This window comes from Oxyura jamaicensis, chromosome 2 (assembly GCF_011077185.1).
Source record: "Oxyura jamaicensis isolate SHBP4307 breed ruddy duck chromosome 2, BPBGC_Ojam_1.0, whole genome shotgun sequence".
NCBI classification, from domain to species: Eukaryota; Metazoa; Chordata; class Aves; order Anseriformes; family Anatidae; genus Oxyura; species Oxyura jamaicensis.
Genome location: NC_048894.1, coordinates 109,374,400 through 109,398,591, shown reverse-complemented (window position 1 = coordinate 109,398,591; position 24,192 = coordinate 109,374,400). Strand labels below are relative to the sequence as shown.

Genomic DNA, 24,192 nt, shown 5'->3' with positions numbered 1-24,192 from the left:
TTCTTTCTTTCTTTCTTTCTTTCTTTCTTTCTTTCTTTCTTTCTTTCTTTCTTTCTTTCTTTCTTTCTTTCTTTCTTCCTCTCTTCCTCTCTTCCTCTCTTCCTCTCTTCCTCTCTTCCTCTCTTCCTCTCTTCCTCTCTTCCTCTCTTCCTCTCTTCCTCTTTCTCTATCCCCCCTTCCTCCCCCTGTATTCCCCCTCTCTTTCTCTCTCTCTCCCTCTCATCTGTCTCGTCTCTCATCTCTCTGTCTTTTTCTCTCTGTCTTTTTCTCTCTGTCTCTTTCTTTCACTTCTAGTCCAGTAGTTGTATTGAAATCACTTGTAACTGTTGGTTTCCAGGTTTTTTTTACTATTGCCTGTCAAAATGTGAAAAACTTAAAAGGCTTAAAAGACTAGATCATGATAACTGTTTACAGGGTTGCAAGAAGGAGAATTGGAGGTTTTCCTGCATCTGAAATGGAAATTAAACCAGTTAAAGTGAACCAGGTGAAGATATTGCGCAAGTAGAGCAGGAACAGCCACATTCCTGATGAAGTGGCCAGTTCTTGACCAGTCCAGACAGCCTCTTCAGAGCCATTTAACTCTTTATTTTTAAAGGCAAGATTAGTGACAGTGTGGGATGCATATTTTCTGTAGAAAAGTTTGTGTGTGTGTGTGTATGTATAGATGTGTTTAACAGATGTTTTTCAGAGGGGGTCAAAAGGGGTGAAGACCAGAATATAATATGTTTTTTCCTTTTGCTAGAATGGATCGTATCAAGGCCAGGCAGCAGAAATACAAAAAGGGTAAAGAGAGGATGCTAAGCATGACACAGGAGTCTTCAGAGGGGCCTGAGATTCGGAAGGTTTCTGAAGAAGATGATGAAGGTACTGTTAGCCATTGTTGTGCCATAATTGCAGTTGAGCGCTAAGGACCTGATAGATCTGAGAGTTGGACAATTGAGAAATTGTTCTTCAAAACTGTCATCACGGAACAAGGTTGTTTGCTCAGTAACATTCTGGAGCTTTATTCAGCCAAAAAAAAAAAAAAAAAAAAAAAAAAAAAAACTGGGATTTTGTACTGCAAGAAGACTTAGAGAAAACAGTTTTCCTTGAGAATACTTTTGGCTAACTTCAAGTTATTGGCAAAGAGCCAAATAGCAGCAGAGGTTTGTTTTGAACAAACATATTGTTTATAAACCACGGTGTAACAAACAGGTAGAAATCACATTTTTCCAGCAAGGGTTTTTGGATGCTGTGATATATATATATTTGTATATTTTTAAATGTTGTTTAAAATGTGGGAACAAAGAAATGATATCTATTTAATGCCACATTTCCCGCACTGACTTAGGGTCAACATTTCTGGGTATAAAATTATGGAGCCTGAAATGTAGGGGGATTTGAGAGGAGGGAAAATATTTTCTTCTTGATATTACAGGGAAGTGTGACTGTATGTTTGTGTTTATTTTTTTTTTTTATAACTTTTAAGCTGTTTTAGAGTAGCTCTTCTAACTGTTGCATATACTAGAGTGTTTGTGCTGGGTGGTCATGCTTCTAAATTGTTTTTATATTGATTATATTCAGTAGATTTAACATCTGATATGCTCATGAAATTTAGCTCTGTTGAGAGAAATGAAAAATGATTAATCAGTGTAAGAAACGTTTCTCATTTTGTAAAATTAATGTTTGGACATATTTTATTTTAGGAGAAGCAGACAAAGAGAAAGCCAAGGGCAAAAAAAAGCTGTGGTGGCGGCCTTGGGTTGATCATGCTTCCAGTAGGTTTTCTCAATCATCTTACAAATATGTGGATTTTACCCTTATATCCTTGACCAGAATGAAGGCATTCCCATGACCTGTTTGTTTTATGCCTGATTTTATGATTGTGACTTGATAGAAGTCTTGTTTATTTTATCAAGTGATTTCTACTACTATCTTCAAATAATGAACTTAACCATATTTTGAATTTCTTTTCGTTGGAAGCACAGCTTATGATACTTTGGGCATTTTTAGGAAGATATCAAATCAGATAAAAAACATGTTCCAAAAAGAATCTATTTTGACTTCAAAAGTCTCAACTTTCCTCTACTGCAAAGCACAATATATTGAAACACGTGAAGGTAGAAGTTTGCCAATGCATTCTAAGATTAGTCATAATTTCTTTTCGTATACAGACATCATATATCTTTTTTACGGTTCATCCGTCATTATACTGACAGCTATAGAAATATGAGTACCACAGCAAAGCAGCTAGACTGTTCCCAGAACTAGGCTGCACAGTGGTCAGCTGAATAACACATTTTAACATGCTGTTGATGTCACTTGTTTTGTTATTTCTATATTTTCTCTTTATCTGAGAGTAAAAATATATTCAGCCTCGTGCACAAGAAATTAATAGTGAGTGCTCCTCTTATCATTGTTGCATTATGACATTCTCATTTGTTTCTGTCCCGGTCCAGCCAGTCCAGGTATACAATAGAGTTCTTACCTACATTAAGGACTTGGTGAAACAGAATGAAACTGAGTAGACTGCAGATTCAAATCTGATGTCCTTCTATTGAATCTTTATTTATGAAAACAGACATATTTAACTATTTAATAACTTACTTCTGAAAATTTAGAAAATATTCAAGCGTATAGCACTGACCAGAGTTAAATATGAATATCTGTATTGTGCATGGTCGTTTAGTTTAACAAGAGTTACTCCAAGTAATATTTTTAGACATTTACGTTCTCCTTCATTTATGTATGTGTATTTGTTTATAACTCCAGCATATATATTTGCCAATAGCATTTTAACAGAATGTCAAATGCTTATTTCTATCAAGTCACAAGTAAACCGTGTCTCTATTTTTATTTTTCTAAAGGGCACACTGCCACTTTAGAGAGACCTATCCCTTTTCAAGTCTTGTGAAAACAAACTTATTGTCCTGTAGTTTCATTGAGAGTGATAATGACAAAACAGATCAAAACTATAATTTGTGAGTTTTTACTGTCGAATTTCAAGCTACAGTGATTTTGAAGGAATGGGATATGGTCTCCTGTTTATTCACCACTGGTTTTGTAGTGAGAAGAACTGCTCAAAGAGAGAGATTGACTTTGGCTTTTACTTATTTCACCCTCATTATTCGATGTTCTCAGGTGGCAACTTAAGTTTTGGTATTTATACAGTGAGCATTCTTGAAATTATCTACTGCAATAATGCAAAACCTTGTGGGAAACATCATAGACCCTCATCCTGTGTAGTGATTGCCTGCCATGTGGCTTACTTTCCCCAGTCATTGAAACTTGTCACTTAGAGTAGGTGTTCACAGACTTACAAACTGGGGATAGGGTGATATGCCCCATCTATCATTCCCCAACTATCCTTTTGAAACATCAAGCTGTAACCCTGCAGCATTCTCCAGTATGTGGCTGTTCTTCTCAGTAAATGGAGTTGGAGCTGTGGCTGTATATATACTGTTAAAGTTGTTGAAGATGAAAGTTTCATCCCAGTTCTGATGTTTAATTTAGATTGTCATTGTTATTCTTATACCACTTGTTTTAATTTATTCTACAGAAAGATACCTTATTTTATCTCCATAGGAATTAAAACTCAGTTATGAATTTGGGTCTGCGCAGAAAGGCCAAAAACATCTGTGAGAGTTTCCTCATTGACACTCACTCATACTCTCCCTTTCAGGGAGGTATGATTCCTCTGTGCTTGTGGATTAGATACAGAGCCCCACAAAGATCAGCAGGAGTACGGGCCACATTAGGGTCCCCAGCTTCTCCTTGGTCACAGAGTTGTATTTGATACAATGGGAAAGACAGAGTTTGCAGCTTCCCTGGGGAGCTCTTTCCATCTGGGCTCAAGCAGGTACTGACTCCTGCAAGACTGCCCTTCTATCTCCTCCTGCTCATCCCACGAGGAAAGCCTGCAAGTCCCTTTTCTCAGTAGGAGAAAGTCTCATTTTGCATCAGGAAAGGTGGGGGAGAGAAGAGTGTGGCTGAGTCCAGTCTAGCCATGAATTATTTAACAAGTAACATGTGGTCTATTTAATAATCCCTGTAGGTGACTAACACACTTCTTACTCCATTTTGATGTGTGCAAGAATGCATTATTGCTATTCAATCATACCTCCCTCTTTAGTTGTAAAAGGGTTATAATTGCTACATTATGGTGTCCCCTTAGATATATTTTAACTTAAAAATTTTGGAGAGAGATCATTTTTGAGTTGTTTTCTGCCAGCTCAGGCCTTCCAAGTCTGGTCGGGTGCTGTTCTGAGACTGTAAGGAGTTGCACCATGGTGTAGGTTTCCTCTAGATGCCAGATTTTATCCTGCTGATCTTTTGTGTGGACAATTTCCTTTGCTGCTTATGAGGCACTTTTTTATGAAACAGAACTGCAGACTACTGGGTCTTAAAATACATTTGTCTCTTCAGTGCATTTTAAATGGGCTTTCTTAAAAGGCCCTCTACCAAACAATTAATTTGCTTGACCCAAGAAATTTCCAGACTTTCTCTTAACCTCCGTTCAACGACTAGAACTGCTGAAGTGGACTCTCTGTCCCTCTGCAGGGCTTTCATTGATGTTACAAAGTCATAACTAGGCACATGATTTTCTCTGTGAGGGAATTTTAGATGCTGAAGTTATGACCTAATGGAGTTCTGGCAAATTTCACAGTGTGCTTACCCTGAGGTTTCTACTTTAGTTATGTGTGACCACCTATGTATAGAGGATCTGTGTAAAATTCAAGGTATGATTGAATAGAATTAAAGCTATTGTTAGTTTTCCAGAAATGTATAATGAGGGTTAAATACACTTTTCTATATAAATATGTGTATCCAGATTGGGTAACATTTCATCTAAGTAACTGTTCTTTTAAAAATTTCAGCTTAAGTGCAGAAATTATTTACCAGTCTTCACTGCTGAATGTAATGCTGTGACTTTGATTTTTCTCTTGCTCATTATCTTATTTTTTCTTTCTTTTGTTTCCCTTGTTTATTCATATAGGCCTTTTACCATCTGAGAAATAAAAACTTTGCTTCTGTTCAAGGATATAAGGCCTAGCTTATTCACTGTGCATCTTTATTGTATCAAGGTTTCAGATTGTTTCTGAATCCATGGGCAAAAAATTGAAACTCATTTCTGATCACATTAATAGAATCCAAGTGATTTGTTTTAAACAAACCAAGGTTTTCCATTACCTCATCAAAACTTAAAAGTTTGAAGAAAGCATTAACTTATACCATCTCATCCCATAGTTTGAAGGATGCCTGAGCATTTAAAGAGCAGTTCTGTATTTTTTGTCCAGTGGTACTGTTTGTGTAAATTCCTTTATTTACCTGCTGGGCAATTTTTACTCCCTCAGATAACCATTACTTCTCAATTCATTTAAACTAAATTGCCATTTTTTCCCTAAAAATTTTAACCTAGTAACCTAATGTACTTCAAGCTTTTTTATTACATTTTCTTCTCATGGTGATGTTTCCTTAGTTCTTGTACAGTTCTCATTCATGCCCAAAAGTATCACAGACTAACATCAGATAAGTTGCCTGAGACTTATTCATCTCTTGCTTCTTCTCTGTTTTCACCTCTCCTGATTATGAACACATAAATCACTGTCTGGCTGTTTAGAGATCTTGAAGCAGTTCAGAATAGAACTTTTCAAAAAAATAAGAAAATATTTTGTTTCACTTAGTGGTCAGAAGTGGAAATTATTATTTGTTTGAGACGGATAGCGAAGAGGAAGAGGAAGAGGAGAAAAAAGAAGAGGAAGAGCCTCGAAAGAAGTCTGCATTTCAGGTACTTTGTAGTAATTTGCTTGGTAGTTGACAGCTGAAAAGAAATAAATAGGCTTCTCTTGACACAAGCTAATATGTTAAAGCAGCTAGTACATCTGAAAAGTATTGGAAATGAAATTTCTTGGCAATTTAAGATGCAGTTTTGCCTGTTTTAAGCATTGCCAAATTTCCACAAGAACTTTCCTGAAATCTATCTTCATTCACTTACGCCTGAGGAAAACAAAAATCAAAAACAAAGCTTCAGAATCTGAGCTTTACTTTTCTCCATTGCAATATAGACAAGTGAGGAAGCTGTCTTGCCTCTGGCACTCTTGTAGAATGCTTCAGTGGTTTTCTGGTTTTCAGTAGATGTTATCATTCCAGGAAGAAATTATCCCAAGAATAAGCAACTTTTCATGGAAAAGAATCAATACTTTTTTTTTTTTAAAAAAAAAAAAAAAAACTTTTTTTTTTTTTTTAAGTCATCATCACTTCATCTCATTTCTTTTAAAGGATTATGTTAATTAATATATTGGCATTTTAAGTGATGGACTGTGTTGAAGAGGATATTGTAACGTTACAAAGACAGCTGGAGTTTCCTAACTGGTTTCCTATATGTAGATTGCTTGATGTTAGGTGGTACCAAGTATTGGACATACTGGCTTAAATTAAGGACTTGGGTGAAAAAGTTAGTGAAACACTAGTGCATGTAGGATTGCTTTAATCTTTATAAAATAGAAGTTTTAGTTGTTGAAGAATTTTCAGAAATACTTCAGAATGTTTTTAGGTCCTCAACTCTAAAATCTTAAGCAAACAGGTAATTTTTTGCAGATGACTCTTCCCAACCACGAGAGCTCACATCGCTCAATAACTGATGCATTACTGAAAGTCCAGCCCAAGCAAGAGCAAATAACTGCCTCCATGCTGCTCTATTCCTTATGCCAGTAGCTTTCAAGCAAAGCTTGAAATATATGTAATATGGCTTCCCAGGCCATATTACTGAATTACAAGAATAATTGTTTTTATTTAATTAAATGATTTGATGTGACTTTATTTTATATACTGAAATTACATTAGTAATTAATTAAATTTCCTAAACTGCCTGAGTGGTTATAATAAGGAAAGATTTTTTCCTGACCTTAAAAAAGGCAAAACCGAATCTGGACAAAATATGATGTAAGGTTTATTTTCTACGATTTACACTTTTTTGTATATATGGCATTAACTCACCTTGATCCATAGAAGTGGCTCATAAATTTCTAGATCATCTTTCTTTTCATGCAGGTGTAGAGCCAAGTTTGCATTCTTGTTTCTGCTGTTTTTAAGAAAAAATGGTGACAACATTTTGTTAAGATGTGTTGGTGCCAAGCACTGAGATTTTAAAGTGCTCTAAACTGAGGTCTAAAGTTCATACAATTCTTTCTTTTAATGTGGTTGGTTATATGTTTGCTTTTTGTTGCTGTTGTTGCTGCTGCTGTTGTTGTTGTTGTCTTAATTTTTAAAACACAGTACAGAAACGATTAATCTGAAATTGAAAGTTCTGGTGTTTATTTCAGAACTCCAGATAGATGTTCTGTATAAGTGACCAGTTCTTCAATATGTGCTACATGAAGATGTTGGGTAGCTTCATGTAGGAGAGTAATTGTCTGGAACAGAAAATTGCATTTGTTTATGAAAAGGTTGTTCATCATTAGGTCATCATGCTTCATACGCCTTCCATCACATGTGCATGTGGTCTTAGTGGTTTTAATAAAAATACTAGAAAAGTGAACTTGTTTTGTGGCAGAACCTGCTAAATAATTATTTTTAATGTTTCTTTTTTTTGTGTGTGTGTGCGTGTGTGTGTGTGTGTGTGTAAATAGTCTGCAATAGTCACCTCAAGGGTTAACTTAAATATTTTGTTGGTTAGATAATGCAGGCACTTAAAAATGATCTCACTGAAATTTTATAGTGGACATCACACATGATCTTTTTTCCAAATTGGAGCCAATGAATGTAAGCTCTTAATAATCTAGATATAATCACCTAGTAGATACTTTCTGTTAATATTTTCTTGTTTTCTACTAATTGCTCTTGCTTTGTCCTTCTTTATAGAGAGCTATTGGAAAATTTGCTTCAGCCATTTTAGCCTTGCCAAAGTCTGTTATTAAACTACCCAAAACTATTCTTCAATATTTAATCAAAGCAGCAAAGGTACTTGACATTTTGTGAGTGCTCAGTATGTGACCCATCTCATAGATCCTGGTGTAACATATACCTCTGTCCTTGTCTGCATTTTTTTTCTTATATGAATAATATGAAAAATAACAACAGCCAAAGCTTCATTCCTGCTATATGCAATACCTTTCTTACTTTTGGAGTGGTCAAGCCACAAGAAAAACACTCTGTCTTTCCTTAAGTGCAACCCTGGAGAGAAAATGCAGACACAAATTCTTGATTTCTTCTGTTACTGCAGTACAAGATGGTCACATTGACTTGCATGCATCTTATGGGCAATGTGGCAATTGATCTCAGAAAGCTGGTAAAATATTTTTAGAAGACACATTCTGTTGCAAGGCCCCCCCCCCCCTCTTTTTTTTATCTCACTATTTTTCTGGTCTTCACCATCTTAATATTTGTACATCTTCAACATTTTCTCATCCTCCTTGGATACGTGTGGCATTTCCTACCTTTGCCCAGGGGTAAAAGTCAGAAGTAATATACATGTATGTACCCAGTTAGTTCTTAAAATATCCACAGCTTAACATAAGTAGCTGTAATACATTTATTGATGTATTTTCTTCATTCTAATCCACCGCCTTCTTCCAAGTATGCCTTTTATCTCTGAATTCTTTATTCACACTATGGCTGTGGCTAGCATACAGTTTCTCAGCTAATTGTTCAATAGTAGTTATTGTCAGTTTCTAACTTTCAGTAAGTAATGTGTTGCTGTTCCACTTAAGTGTCACCACTCCTCCAAATTACCTTCACTGGCAAGTGCCTATTACAAACGAAAGAGAAAGCATCACCTCTGATCCTACATAGTTTTTCAGATGGTGCTTGTTTTGGACATTGTACATATAAAAATAAATGTACAGACCTTGAGAGATTTGGAGAGAACATTCTAATCAGCAGTACCAAAATAATTTCCTCTCCATTACTGCATACATGAACAAAACAGAACAAAGATTTCTTTTTTTCCTTTTTAAATTCAGTAAAAGTCATACTGACTTTTTTTTTCAATGGCTTTTAATGTTCCAAAGCAATTTGTGTATTCAAATTTTAAAAGTATAAATAAAACAAATAGTAATTTATTGTTCTGTCCTCCAAGGGGCATCTCCAGCTTCACTGAGATATGCATGTGCTTCTTGTCTACGTGCATGTTTGTCTTGTGAATTAATAGAGCTGGTTTATTACTGTGCTTTATTTTCACCCTCATGCATGTATCTCTGGGTTTCCCTGTGTCTGTTACCAGTCTGTGTTGGTTAGAAATAGAAAATAGCGTAGTGCCAATCAAATGAAAACCATAAAAGGAACCAAATAAAACAAAACATTTTTTTTTTCCTAAATAGCTGTGGAGAAGAGTTAGTCTGTGTTATTCACATTTTGTTTCAAATGGAAAAAGATAGAAAAGTGTTACTGCTTTTTTCTCTAGCCTTACCTCAACGTTTGAGTAGAGCCATTCAATAAATTACTTCTTGGTAACTTCTTTTAACTTTTTTTTTTTTTTTCACTGTTATAGTATTTATAAATATTTTGAACCTATTTCATGCTTATTGTAGTCATACAGGTCAACATACTGAGATCTGAGTGAGTCCTGTGAGCAGGATTTGGCCTCATTAAATCCCCTTCATATATGTATCATTGTCCCTGTTTTACAGCTGGAAAAAATAGTAGTAGAAGGATTCATAAGTGACTTATCTGATGCACCACAGACAGCCATTGTCAAAATTAGGTTGAAATTTAAAGATTTCCTGAGTGCTGGGTTTGAGACTGTGCACAAATAGTAAATCCACCCATGTTCCACTGTGAAAAAAAAAAGTCATCTATAGCATAAAAAATGTACAAACACAAATACCTTCACTAAACACTACCACAGTTTTGATGCTTTAGTTAGTTGATTGCAAAACTTTCTCTTAAAATTTCTGTTACTCTGCATCTTGTCTGTACAAGATGTACACTTACATAATTGAGTGGAAAGACTCAGGTGAAGTAGTCCATATGTACAACAGGGTATTAATTCCCAAAGTTCAGAGCATGAATTTTTGTGGGTTCTAATGAAACTTGGTTCACCCACAAGTGTTTTCACATTTGGTTTTATGCTAGCAAAAATAGCACATGAAAACTCAGCAGATCCACAGGGGAGGTGTTTGATTTGGGATTCAAAATATTTACTTATCCCTGCAGATCTGAATGTGTTTACTCAAAGTATATAGGCCTGCTTATGGCTTATTCTGTGGCTTACTCTCAAAACATGAAGAACCTTGAAATAAATGAGTTTGTTCCTTCCAGTTTGTTTATCAGGCCTGGATCACTGATCCTAAAACTGCATTACGACAGAGGCGCAAAGAAAAGAAAAGTTTTCAGAAAGAGGAGAAGCAAAGACGAAAAGGATCTGGGGATGGTATGTATGCTTCTGTATTTAAAAAAAATAACATGACAAGGCTGGTCAAGCTGTGTCCTCTCATTCTACGCAATATGCATTAGGTGAGATATGGCAGAAGAGGAAATAACGTGATTTCCATGGAGTTGCAAGACACGTGCCCAGAACTTTTGCCAAGTAGGAAGACTCAACACAAGGTTGAAACCATCAGCTATATCAAAACATTTGTGAGAGTAAAGCACTTGCAAAAGAAAGCCAAAGCTCTATAAAGAAACAGCCCTCTAAACCAATAAGGTGTTTGGCCAGCATCAGAGAGAGCAAGGACATATGCCTTTCACCCTCTCAGCTCATAAACACATTTATCTTATTCTCTAGATTTTTCTGGGGTTGCTCAAAGTCTCTTATCTTAATGATAAATTCATGTGTATTCTTGGGGAAAGTTTTGAATTTAACAGACTTAACATTTTCTTTTGAAAGAGTCTTTCGTGAGGAAGTTCCTGAAATGCTGTAGTTGAAATAGACCAGTAAGAAAAATTCAACAAAAAGAAATATCCACATACTATTTCTTTTTGACACATTTCCTATATTGTTCCCTGAGTTGGCATATGGGTAAGAATACCAAGAAGTTATTTATTTCAGTTTCAATGCAGTCCTCAGTAAGGAACCCAAATATCTAGGCACCCCTAAATCCGCAGTAATTCAGCAGGTATCAGAAGGAGAACATGCAGTTGTTAATAGTTTTTGACTGACACTATAAAATCATTCATACCTTCATACCTCTAAAAAAAAAAAAAAAAAAAAAAGTTTTTAAAGTAGTACATCTTTTCATTTTTTGCTTTCTTTAAACAAGAAAAGAAAAGAATAATTTTAGAGATGGGAAAGAAGAGGGCCCATTCAGGCTGAATCAGCTGGACTTTGCTTCCATTCATCATCTCCTCCTGTCAAAAAGAGGCAGGTTTATTATTTGACAGCTGCCAATGAAGCTACAGCTGCAGGTTTTCTGCTGCTTCATTTCAGCCTGAAAGTCCCACTCAGTTCATTTGGGCTTAATGGGTCAGAGTCAGGAGGAAATCAGAGTTCAGGTTGCTTCTTGAAGAAGCTGAAGAAATTAGCTTGAGTGTGTTACTGGAAGGAGAGGCTTTTGCAGGTGGAAACACTGCAACTCTGAATTCCATAGGTTTACTATGAATTGCATGGGTTTACTCCAGCAGATGTTCTTGCTCAGCAGACAACTCAAAATTACAAGAGAGGGGTGGTCATCCGTAAACACCTTCACTGACAGGGTAGTCCCCTCACTTCAGTCGTTTAAAATTGGAAATCTGCTTTCTCTTAAACCTCATAAAAGGTGAGGAACCAGTCACTTCTGCTTAGTAATTGTAGCATTTTCTAGCTTGAATGGGATTTGCATCTGCATTTCTGTAGGCTTAACATTCGCTCATTGATTTCAACAGGTGGTACTGATGCAGACTATGAAGACAGTGAAGAGGAACAGGTCAAGAAGAAATCTGATGGACCAGGTATGAACACAGAAAGAAGTTTTCTATGTTGTTACAGTGTAGTTGTGACAGGTGGGGTAAGCAGCGTATCACAAAAATATCAGTGCAGAGATCCAGGCAAGCATAAAACTAGCAAAATCCATTTTGAACTGTATAGTGAGCACTATCTAACAACTTCCAGATTTCTCTTGCGAGATATACAAGTCCTGAGCATAGCAGCTTCCACTCCTGGAATGCACTACTGCACTTATCTCCCCTACACTTTAATAAATGCACCTTCAGGCTCAGGCTTCATCACTTGCTGTATAATTACAAAACATCTTACACCTAAGCTAAGCTTCCAATCCTGATTCCATTTAGGTGTCTTGTCATCTCCATTGATTTTGATGGTCTGATATTTTATTATTAGCGCAAAGACCTTGCAGTTTTTCAGTGTTTTAGCTATGTTAAGATAATGTCCAGTACCTAGCTGTTTAGAGAGGTACAAATAACAGCTCTAAAAGAATGGGATTTTCTCAATTTTACCCTTTCTCACTCATAATCAGACCTGAGGATGCTCTGCACAGCAGAAGAAATGACAGCAGCTTGCAGGATCTTGCCCATATTGGAAGTCTTCCTACAAAGAAGTATAATGGATCATAACTCTAAGCTTGGCTCTTTTTTCCTAATTGGAGTACAAGAAGAAATTACACTCTTCTCTCCTTTGTCTTCAAAATCTATCTTTATTCTCTGTTTGGAATTGCTTCCCACAATCCCAATTAAAATTGTACCTTTGTGTGAGCCACAGGGTGGATGAGGTTACAAGAATATGAAATATTTCATTCTTATATAATTTTCTGGTGGTGTTTTGTGAGCTTTTTATTTGTTACTTTCTTGTCGTGTAGTCACCTGTGTTAAACATGACACTGAACTTCTCAAACGCATCTCAAGGGAAATAAAGTTGGTTCTAGACAAGAGTTAGAGAAAGGAAATGAGGTTAATTATTGATTTATATTGGAAGTAGTCAATTTAAGATGCTTTAACCAGTCCTAAGTAATATGTATTAAAGAAGATAATTGAAAAAAAAGAGTAATTGTTATGAAGCATTAGTGTCATTATTAACCTTGGATCAAATCCTTTCTCATGCTTTCAGACAGAGAAAAGCCATCTCTGCATTTGACCCTTGAAGTTACAGTAACAATCTCTGCAAAAAATAAATGTTTGTTTAGCTTTTTGAAGATATTTAGATGTGATCGATCCCCAAAAGATTATTTTTAAAAAGTTTCAGAGAACGGCAAAGCAGTCCGAACAGCTACAGCATCATTAAAAATGTATACTAAATCACCTCCATCCCAGAGAGAAAAATGACCTTCCAGATTAGACTGGAAGTGCTTGGCAAAGCACTGTGAAGAGACTGTGGCATACCAGTGGTGGTCAGTAATAGAGATAATTTTAATGTGAGAGCTGCAATCCTCCTGAATTCAGTAGCAGAAACTCTATACTAGAGAGGAAGAGTGTGGGTTCAAAAAGGCCATTTATATGTTGCTTATTTCTGTTTCTGAATGCTACATCTTATTTGAATTTATTCATAATATTACATCTGGAATTCAAAGGAAATCTAAAAGCATAAACAGCTTTATCTTTAATTACCAATGAAAAATATTTTTTTTTAGCTTCAAGATATATATGCTAAAGTGTGAATAAAATTTGAGTAAACATATCATAAAATCTTCCCAATTCTAAATGATATAGAAAAGGCCTGAAGAAAATATATATATATATATATATATATATATATATATATATATATATATAATAGAAATAATGGTATGGCCAAATGAAGGCCATAAAAGCTCCTGTATTTAGAGATACTGGACTTGTTACATGACATTACTCAGGTAAATGGTGCATACTACCATTTCAGCATCCACTTTACAGGAATGAACCACTATTGTTTTTTTCCCTTAGTTTATCTTCACACATATGTGCATACAGCCATTCCTGCACACCCAGAGACACATACATGCGTGTTCATCTATAAGATATCTTTTGCTTTATTAGTTTCACATTTGCATGACTTGTAAAGAGTGCACTCCACAAAGTTTTGCTTGCCATCTTGTGGTAGAGTTAAGAATTGAGGTGGTTAAAATCATCATGCTTTAGTGCTTATTTGGCTTCTTAGTAACTACTTCAAGAATTTTGTTACTGCGTGGCGGATTATTTGCAGTTTTCTATTATATCTTAGACTGGTTACTGTAAAACTGATCTTAATGCCTAGTGCTCTGGGATTAGAAATGTAGCAGGGACAGCTAGCTCTGGAACTAACTGGTAGGAAATAATTTTTTCTTACTTATGTAACACTATTTAAAAATTGAAGTGTGGTGTGTACACTTGGGAGTGAAAGAAAAATAAACTGAAACTGCTGCTCTTTAGGCACAGTCAACAATGCTAAAGGAACTACTGAAATGAGAAATTAATTTGAGGCTGCTGTGTTGAGCATAAGAAAGCTACAACTATTGGTATAAACCCATAAGCCCTACTCATGGGAAAGCATAATGCTTTGGCAAAATAGTACAAGAGTAATGTTTTATAAATGATTTATATGACTACTGCTAGTTGAGCTGGTTGATCTGAGATTACTGATGACAGTGCAGTCCATTTAAATGAAGAGAAGCTTTGGAAACAGTAAATATGAAAAGGTATGTTCAGGTGGCTGGAAAACTGGGGGAGAGTCAAAGACTATTTTATCAAGTTAGACTTTCAAACTGAGCAAAGTTCAGTCACAAAAGGCAAACTCCATGCATGGAGAAAAGCATATGAATAAATAGACAAGTAAGGGCTGGTAGAGCAGCTGTTGAGATCACTGGAGCTGGGGCTGCTGAATAAGTCTCAAGAGATGCCCAAATCTTTGGGTTTCATTTTTGCAGACCTGTACATACGGTGTCCAAGATCAGGGACTGTTCATATGACTAGCAATTGCAGGATTGTGGAATTATGGGGTGGAAAAGGGATTCCAGATGATAAGCTTAGACATACAGGCAGGAAAATGACCCAGACAGCCAAAAGGCCTCCAGCCATCTTCAGAGATTCCTTACTATGACAGGGTCTCACAGCCTGGATTATTATTAGACAATAAAGGAAAATTGAAACTAACTCCAAGCAGAAATACAGAGAAAGACATTTGCATCCATTAACTCTCTGTTGCTTTTCCTCCCCCTTAGATAACATCATAAAGAGGATATTTAATATTTTGAAGTTCACTTGGGTCCTTTTCCTGGCAACACTAGACAGTTTTACAGCTTGGCTTAATTCCATCTCAAGAGAACACATCGATATCTCTACTGTGCTGAGAATCGAGCGTTGTATGCTCACCAGGGAGATTAAGAAGGTAACGCCTTTGGTCTTTTTCTTCTGTTAATGCCATTTCAAGCCCAGTGAAAAATTAAACGTTGTCTTTTCAGATCAGCTGAAGGCACTCTATTAAGGAGAAAAATTATAAAAACCCAACTTATATGCACATTTAAAAAAATACATCTGGACTATTCAACTGCTTGCTTTTTTTAAATAAATAAATAAAATAAATAATTGCTTGATTTATTATCTGGATGCAGAGCAAATGTTTGGAAAAATAATTATTTTAGAGGTTGATATAAGGATTTGGCTGAAAGACTCCTGTGATAAAATTGGGTTTTGAGGGGATGTGATAGATTCAAGTAGAGAGGAGCAGGCATGACATTTTAAACATCTCAAAAACTACCTCAGTTTGCATATTTGAGCCTTTTTGTAGACCAGCTTGCCCTGGAAATGACAGACAACATGCAAGCATAATTTTCTTCATTCACATTGAAGCTACATGGTACCTCAAAAACTAGTGATGTATTAGTAAAACTCATTATAATCAAAGATTAACATTAACAGTGTAGCTAGACATGTATTTGGATCTTAAAAATGCAAGTAGGTGATACCTTGCCGTAGTATAAAGCTCTCAAGCACAGGTATTTTTACGTATGTCACTAGCTACCCAACTATTTCTGGAAACTTGGCATAGGAGCTTCATTTTTAGTTCAACTCTTATTAGAAGCTGCAGACTATCTCAGACATGAATAGGTCAAAAAGGCCAACAGCACATTAGTATCCTTGGCCTTAATAAAGCCCCGTGCTGCCTGCTCACAGTCACTGACTGCTGTCACTAAAAGCTGTCCATGGCCCCAGGAGGTCCAAGATGCAAGCTTTCCTGGTAAGGAGACAATCTGTATGTACCCTGTCTGGCCATAAGGCACAGAGCCAAAAAGAGATGGATGCTTCAGTGTTAATCTTTAGTTACTGTTATTTTCCCCACTGTGTGTTGCATAGATGGATTAAAGTTATAAAGTCCTGTTCTCTTTAGCCTCTCTTCACATGGAGTCTATCCCATGCCTCATGTCATATTTATTGTCCTTCATACCACTTCCAGTTTTAATATGGCCTTATTAAGACAAAGTGAGCAGAACTATTACATAGTTTTAAGGGATGGGTGAGCCACAGATTTGTACAGGAGTATAGTGTATTTTCTTTTGCTTTCCTAGCAAGATATAACAGTTAAGCTCCTTGACCTTTTTTTAACATTACCTAAACATTTTAGGGGGACTGTACATTCAGATTCTAAGACCTTTGAGACTGAAACAATTTGACATAAAGCATTATGTCATTATGTAGACTATTTTTCCCATTGCATTTATTTGCACTTGTGAGCACAAAAATTTCATTTGCTCTTTTTTTACCAATGCACTCAGCTTTATCAGTTTTGTCAGTATTGTATCAGCTAACTTTACACTTGAACATCCCAAATATTTTCTTTTTTCCACTTGCGAACTTTATCACCTCACTGTTTTCCTCTTTATACAGATTATATCTGAATATCCTGGACAGTAAAACTCCTTGGGGGAACCAGTCAATGACCTTCTTCCTTTGTACAGAAAAAACATGTTTGTGCCATTTGTCTCTGGAGGACAAGTACAAGAGATACAGTTGCCTTTATTTCATGGATGCTGAATTTCTTGTAAAGGTCACTCAGGACTACTCCTGAAGCCACCAATCTTCTTTTTCCCTGGCACTTAGACTATTTCATCTGTTGGTTCCTGCAGAGCTCTTTGGTGAGCACCATCCAGTCAGTACTTTGTTCTCAGTCTTGTCTTACAAAAACTAATTATTCCAGCCATTCCATGGGATTCAAAATATTCCACTGATGATGTCAGTGACTTATTCTACAGTGAACAGGGATAAAACAGGTGTTTTTGATTTGTTTTGTTTTGTTCTGATTCCCTAACTTTGTAAAGAGCTACACCTTTGTGCACCTTGATCACCTGTTGATACCCTGACTTTCTGACAGATTATTCTTATGATGTTCTTGAAAATGTTTTTGTTTTCAGATTATTGTTCATTTTAGGAAGTTACTCCTCAACATCTTTTTTGTTCTGATATGCTGAATTTTTGCATTTACCTCTACCAAGCTCATTCTTGTTTCTGTTTTTTCTCATGAATGACAGTTTTTTGAAGGATGTCTTCTTGCTTCTTCCTTCTGGTCTTTTCCATTCTGGTGACTTGTGTGTGTGTGTGCAGGCTCTTTCACATCGCTTACCTATTCTACATAAGTATATATGAAAAGTAATATAAGCTATTGAAAATTATTGTTCTTCTGTAATCTTCCTTAATAATTCACAGACCCTCCGTGGCAATCTTTATTTAACTTGTGAACTTTATATAAGTTTATTTACTTTTCAACCTTACCAAGCTATCTTCCATTCCATCCTTCCTACAAAACTCTGATAGTACAACACTACAGTAATGCTCTTCTTTGTCCCAAGGCTTAGAATTTCATGCTGTTTCAGCATCCTCACTTAAAATCGCATATTTGTTACTCATTACCCCTTAGTTTTTAGAGTTTTAACATTTAAGTAGAAGTCAGGCGAACTGCCTTTTAATGGCCATTACTTTTTCGGACCTTATTTTTATTGTTCTTTGCTACTGAACTTTATTGAGTTTTTCTTATCCTTTGTTCCCAATAGATTTTTATTTTATTTTTTTTCATGCTGCTAGCAGCCTGATGCTATTTTGATTAGTGACCATATGTCCTTGTGTAGGCCTGTGTAAGTTGCTTCAATCTTAAATGTTCTGAAAATGGGCACCTGTCAGAAAATTTTCTCCAGTCATTAGCTTTAAAACTTTCACCTTCAATATTTTATTCTAAGGATCTTTCTGTCCTCTTCTATGGAATACTGGATTTGGAATCACAGATTATTCCATAGCATTCGCAAGGCTCTGCATCAGCTCCATACCTATCATTGCTGCCCAAGGATGGCTTTTGCTGTAACCATCATGGTGACGTGATGTTGTTGTTGATGTTGTTTTGTCCAGCACGGAGTCAGGGACATGTGTGAAGTTCTTTTGGTTTCTATTCTAACTACAGAGGAACTTGAAATTGAGTCCTTGCTTCATCAGTTGTGGGGCACTTTTGCTGTCATAGCTCTTGTCCTTTATCACAGACCTGCAATCAAGATAGTGGGTATTGGGTGTCATAATTTCAAAGCCAGGTTGTCATAATGGCACAAACATTTGTTATTGCAGAAGCAACACTGTGTGTACACAAGCAAACCTTATTAAAAACCTAAGGTTCAGCTTTTGTGTTCTTTTTTCTGTTTTGTTGTTGTTGTTGTTTTGTTTTTAAGATTTTTTTTCTGATCAAACTTCAGACTGTGAACATTCTTAATATGGGACAGTGCTGAGGTCCAAAGTTGAAATACTAGTAACTAATAGTATTAGTAAAGGACATATGGGCAATATTTTAGAGTAGCTTTGTTATTTCAACTGGAAAAGTTCTTTCATAAGGCTTCGTTATGAATAACTGTTCAAGAGTAGCAGTCTCAGTGCATCTTCTGAATTCAATGCAACTACTAGTGGAATGAGTTTGATGTGTTTCTGCCTAAAGAAAGGCTATCAAACTGACATTTTTATTCTTGTTACAAGCCTTTAGCATTCGGTCGGCAGTATAGCCAGAAAGACTTGATTCTGTGCCCAGACCTGGGCTGACAGCTAATAAAACCATCCTTTCATAGTCTTGAAGTCACAGAGAAAGAGTAAATAATGAAGCTCTTCAATGTAATTTTCTTAGTTTTCCAACTGTATCCATAATTCATGAAAAGAAAAAATCTTATTTTGGACACTAATTAAAATCTAGATCAGTTTGTACATGACCTGCTTCTTTTGTTTCTGTTAGAATAATAATAATAATAATTTCTACTGGCTGCTAATAAGAGCTCTGATTTTTCTTGGACTCAGTGGAGCTATCTAAAAGAGCTGTCTCAAAATTTGCTGGAGCCCTATGTATAGGTTGAGTCATAGTTGCAGGCCATAGCTCATGTTCACACTGAATGATGTGCACTGCACCTAGCAGAGTTTTATGGACTATGCATAGTTTGAAGCCACTTTCATTGCTCCAAATCCCAACACTTTGTACCATAGTACGTTTAAGTCAGAATCTGACTTGCATTGTGGTGAGAGGTTGTTGTTTACTAGGACACTGTTTGGACAAACTATGTGTTGCCAAATGATGGAGAAAAAAAAAAAAAAAAAAAAAAAGAAAAGATCTCTGAAGAATATAATTCTCCCTGCCACGTACCTTTTCTTATCTCTTTTACAGGGAAATGTTCCTACCCGGGAGAGCATCCATATGTATTACCAGAACCATATGATGAAACTTTCCAGGGAGTCAGGACTGGACTCAATTGATAAAAATCCCGGTCAAGCTTCTGGTTTGCAAGCTTCTGAAAGAATGGATAGTTTAGATTCAGCAGCTTCTCGTGACAGTATCTCCAGGTATTCATCTAATTTTATTTTGTGAAGGGTAGAAGGATTGTACAGTAGACATAATTTTCGACAATGTCTAGGTATTCATGAACTTTCTAATCAATGCTGAACAGTCCTTTTGATTTATCCATGCCATTATGACAACTAAAGTTCTGCTATGTATTACTATTCCTTTACAGTGGTGCACTCAATTGCAAGCAGATGATATAAGTCCTTTTCCAATGCATGACTATACCCCTGCTTTCTGTGGATTTTATACTCACCGTTCCTACAGCATTAGGAGTTATTGACAGGGCTTCTGATCTTGTCAAAAATAATGAAAAATAAGAGCCTGCTGAGGATGATTATGTGATACTGTGTTAGGAATTCAGGCGTGGAGTTTGGGGAACCATCATTCATTGTGAATATTTTGCATTTGGAAAATAAATTCTTGTCTGTTACACACAAAGAAAAAAAGGCTTTACACAGGAAGGAAGGAAGGAAGGAAGGAAGGAAGGAAGGAAGGAAGGAAGGAAGGAAGAAATAGAGAGAGAGAGAGAGAGAAAGAAAGAAAGAGAAAGAAAGAAAGAAAGAAAGAAAGAAAGAAAGAAAGAAAGAAAGAAAGAAAGAAAGAAAGAAAGAAAGAAAGAAAGAAAGAAAAACTCTTACGCACACAGATCATCTGAAAAGCCTGATTTCTTAACTATTATTACAGTTCAGCAGAGCAACACGATGCATGAAATGTCCATAATTTTTTAGAAAAAAACATCTCCCTCATTCTTTTCTGAAGATGAATGCTGTTAAGTCCCTTTCCAAAACTACTGCATGCTCCTGCTGCTCCATGCACACAGAGGCACATACATTCATTTCCTTTCCTTACAGAGGCAGCCTGTTCTCACCGTGTCCCTGGTGCTCTTGACTTTTAAAAGACTGCAGAAATTGTCCAACAGCATCATGAGGAGAAGGGAGGGCTTTGGAAATAAAAGTCTTGTCATAATCCATTGCATTCTGCTGTGTCCTGTCCTTCTCTGAAGTATAGCAGTATCTTACTGTGTTTGATACTCCCTACACTCAGTAGCTTCTGTGTACAGTAAAGTATGCTTAGCTTTTACTAATGACATATGTGTAGATGTTAGCAGACTGAAAATAATGAGCGTTTGCATTCCTTTCTGATGTTATTGAAAAGCAACTGTCAGAGAGTGTCTGTGAGTACTGTGCTTCAACAAAATATTCACAAATTGCTCCCCAGAGCAAACACTGGTCTTTGAGAGGTTCACTCCAGTAAAAACACCAAATCCTAGCAAATCTTTTTTGGTGGCTAGCTACCCAACCAAGCAACACCTTTGTGTTTTGTCTCAAAGTTTTATGGGAGTCAGATTACATGAGAAAAATGTAAAGCCAAATTCTATTGCCAGCTCAGTTGGAGTCAGTGGGATATCTGGAGGGCAGAATTTAACTCAACGTTCAGTCTCACTTAAAAAGGAAATACTTATAACAGTCCTGCTTTCATTAAATATTTTTTGTCATGCTGCTTACTATAGATAGAAGATAACATAATTTTCTAACAATGTTAGCAAGAACTTTAACTAGAAGCAAAGGGAAGTCAATTCCATAATGAATTATACACAAGAAAGGCAAATTTTGCAATTTTCCTATGTAAATTGTCTCTTAAATTTTAATTAATTAATTAAATTTTAATTAATTGTCTAATTAAATAGTATCCAGTGTTAAGATTCAATTACGTCTTCTTTCAGAATAAGCACCTATTTGTCACAAAGCTTTGAGCATGTTCTCGAATTTAAAATCTCTTTCAAATTCAGAGAATTCAGTGATTCTGTGGAGCTGCTTTGCAACAGAAAAAGTTATATTGAATATAGCAAATGTTTCAAATGCGCTACTGTCATCTGTCTCCCCAGATGTCACAGGACCTATTAACAGAAGAATAAGAAAAGCAGTGTTGTGACTGGTTTCTCTAATCTTGAATTCTCTTTCTGGTAATAGAAAAGTAAACATTCTTACACTGGCAGTATTTGCAATTTGTACACATCTGCTGTAATAATAATGACCTGTAATCAGAGGAAGCAAAAATGTGTCTGTTGATTGAATGATAATGCTGTCTGTTTACTGGGGCACACTTGCATGTCTCTTCCTGGGATTACAGAAGAGTTTATGACCTTTTTTTAGAAATGTGTAGTGTTTAAAACTTCTTATGAGTTTATCAAACGTGATTTTTTTGAATTGGCCAAATAACTGAGGAGAATATTTTGCATTTCAAAACAATCATTTCCAGTAACAGTAAAAACAACTAATTAAATTGAAAGCATCCCTGTGATCATGGATCTAGGATTACTGTGAAAAACTTTTGGGAAGAGGTAGAGGGTTTCTGACAAACGTTCTGGTTATTCTTTGGTTGCCTTGCACAAGATTCTGTAGTGGATATTAGCTCCATGAGTAAGATGGGCATATCTGGAAATAAAGCTCAACTTCAAAAGTAAAGAAGCTATTCCATTATAATAATTCATATTCCTCAGGGCTGTAATTACCTAACGTATGACCTCAGTGCTCTAAACAGTGGATTTTCAAAGGGGATTTCCCAGGGAGAGCAACCCACCTGATCAGTTGCAGGAACTGTAAATTTCTCATGAAGTTCAAGACTGACCTTTCTAAGTCTTATCCAGGAATGTTGTTCTTAGTCTAGATAGAGCTCTAAAAGGAGTTTTGCAGAGTGTCTTTTGTGGGATTTTCTCTTAAACTAGGGGACACTTAGCTCTCATTTATTTGCTGTCCTTTTACTGTATAGAAGCCAGAGGTACAATGAGATATTCATAATGTGATTGTTTGGTTTCTCTTTGTGTGTACTCTCATGTATCCTAAAGACATAGTGCAAAGTTCACATGGGCCAGGAAGAGAAGACACAGTTGCTCTTTCTTAACAAGCTCTTTCATGTGAAGTAAAACCACCAGAAGTGATCAGGAGCTAGCATGATAGAGCATTTCTTGCATTTTGTTTCCATTTGGCTGATGAAATGCTTCTTAAGTTAAAGAGTTTGTGGGTTTCATGACCTGCAGTTATGAAAGAACAGCTAGATGCAAAACCAGTCAGATTTCGGGATATCCAGGGGTTTCTACTTGGACCCATTTGAATTCATTTTTATACCTTCACAAGTAGCTTCTTCATTTGTCAGCTCTGACTGTGTGTAGGCTTTTATAGGACCTGCAGGTGGGAATCCCTAGCCCTCCTGTAAGACTGTGTGGACGGGTGTCATCAGAGTGTTTATGGACCCCTGTTTTTGTCTGAATTTCCCTCACCAGATGAAGTGCAGGGCCTGGGACATGGAGTGCTAGAGAAGTAAAGTTTGCCTTGGGAGGCAGGAGAAAGGATGACAGGAGAGTCCCAGTTTGGGGCTGGATCTGGGTCTGACTTAGGAGTATGAGTGATAATAAATGTTTGGGGTTTTTGCTTGCAGGTGTGGGAAGTGTATTACTTCATAAAGGTAATGCCAGTCAGTAACAAATATATGGAAAGAAAAAAGAAAGGAAAAAAAAAATGTAAGTCACCCTTTAACTAATAAACTTGCTGGGAAGGATAAATTTGTTTAACCAAAGGGAAGTAATAAAATAAGAAATTTCCCACTCACACAGGATAAAAACATCCCTGCTATATATATCCCCATTTGAAGTGGATACCCGATCAGCTTTATATAAAATGCTTGAACTCAGGGCTTTTAATGAACCTTCAATTTAAAATACCTATTCCTTGAATGATTTCAAGAAGCTAATGGTTTTCAAGGTCTCTAAGGACACGAATTTGAAAAGTCACTCAGGAAGATATGCTTGGATTACATTTATATGATAGTCAATCACTGAGTCAACATCAGCTTTGCCAAATGTAAATCTCTCCACTTTATTGGAGTTCTCATTTCCTCCATTTTCTGCAGCATGTTCCTGAAGAAATACATACAGAATATACACACTGTAGTACAGCTGTTATCTCATACACATCTCCAGACATTCAAGGATCTAGAGCTCAGTAGATATTTCATCAGATTATTCATCCTTCATTTAAAACATCTACCGGCTCCATATTATTGCAAGGACTAAGTCTGGACTAATGTTTTCATTTATTGGGACTAATAAATATTTTTCCCTTGATTTTTCTGGGACCCAGGTCAGAACTTGTGGAGAACAGTTGGAATATGTTTCTTTCATTGAAAATATATGACCGGCTGCGTGCCACTTGAATTTCAATAGCTGTTCTGCTGAAGGTGTTTGGAAAGTTCCAGTTGAACTATGCCTGCTTTTAAAATACTTCAACACCTTAGTAAGAGGTGTTGCTTTTTAAAATAATAAATTCAGCCTTTGAGATGTAAAATATCATGGATAATACTGTAGTACAGAGAAATAAAGGTAACCTACAAAAGTAGATTGATGACCGGCTGCCATCTCCCATATTTTAGCATGAAAATCTCACTGATAGTACAACCTGGCTGCGACACATGGGTGTAAGTGTAATGAGAAGCCTCTTGCCTCACAAGCCTTTGGTGGTCAATAGCATGAAGCTCCCACTGAC

General features: G+C 36.3%; 1 protein-coding gene across 14 annotated transcripts in view; it reads left to right on the top strand.

Annotated features, from left to right (window-relative positions):
* PIEZO2 (piezo type mechanosensitive ion channel component 2) overlaps positions 1-24,192 on the top strand; it is a 457,465-nt gene that overhangs the window by 407,037 nt on the left and 26,236 nt on the right. For 10 of the 14 annotated variants that reach the window (XM_035318200.1, XM_035318189.1, XM_035318191.1 and 7 more), the window contains 8 exons: positions 743-864; positions 1,686-1,757; positions 5,664-5,767; positions 7,840-7,938; positions 10,237-10,348; positions 11,779-11,844; positions 15,024-15,190; positions 19,478-19,653. In XM_035318200.1, coding sequence (XP_035174091.1) covers positions 743-864; positions 1,686-1,757; positions 5,664-5,767; positions 7,840-7,938; positions 10,237-10,348; positions 11,779-11,844; positions 15,024-15,190; positions 19,478-19,653 — 918 coding nt within the window. The remainder of the gene's footprint in view (positions 1-742; positions 865-1,685; positions 1,758-5,663; positions 5,768-7,839; positions 7,939-10,236; positions 10,349-11,778; positions 11,845-15,023; positions 15,191-19,477; positions 19,654-24,192) is intronic. The other 4 variants (XM_035318202.1, XM_035318201.1, XM_035318198.1 and 1 more) reach the window with 1 other exon arrangement.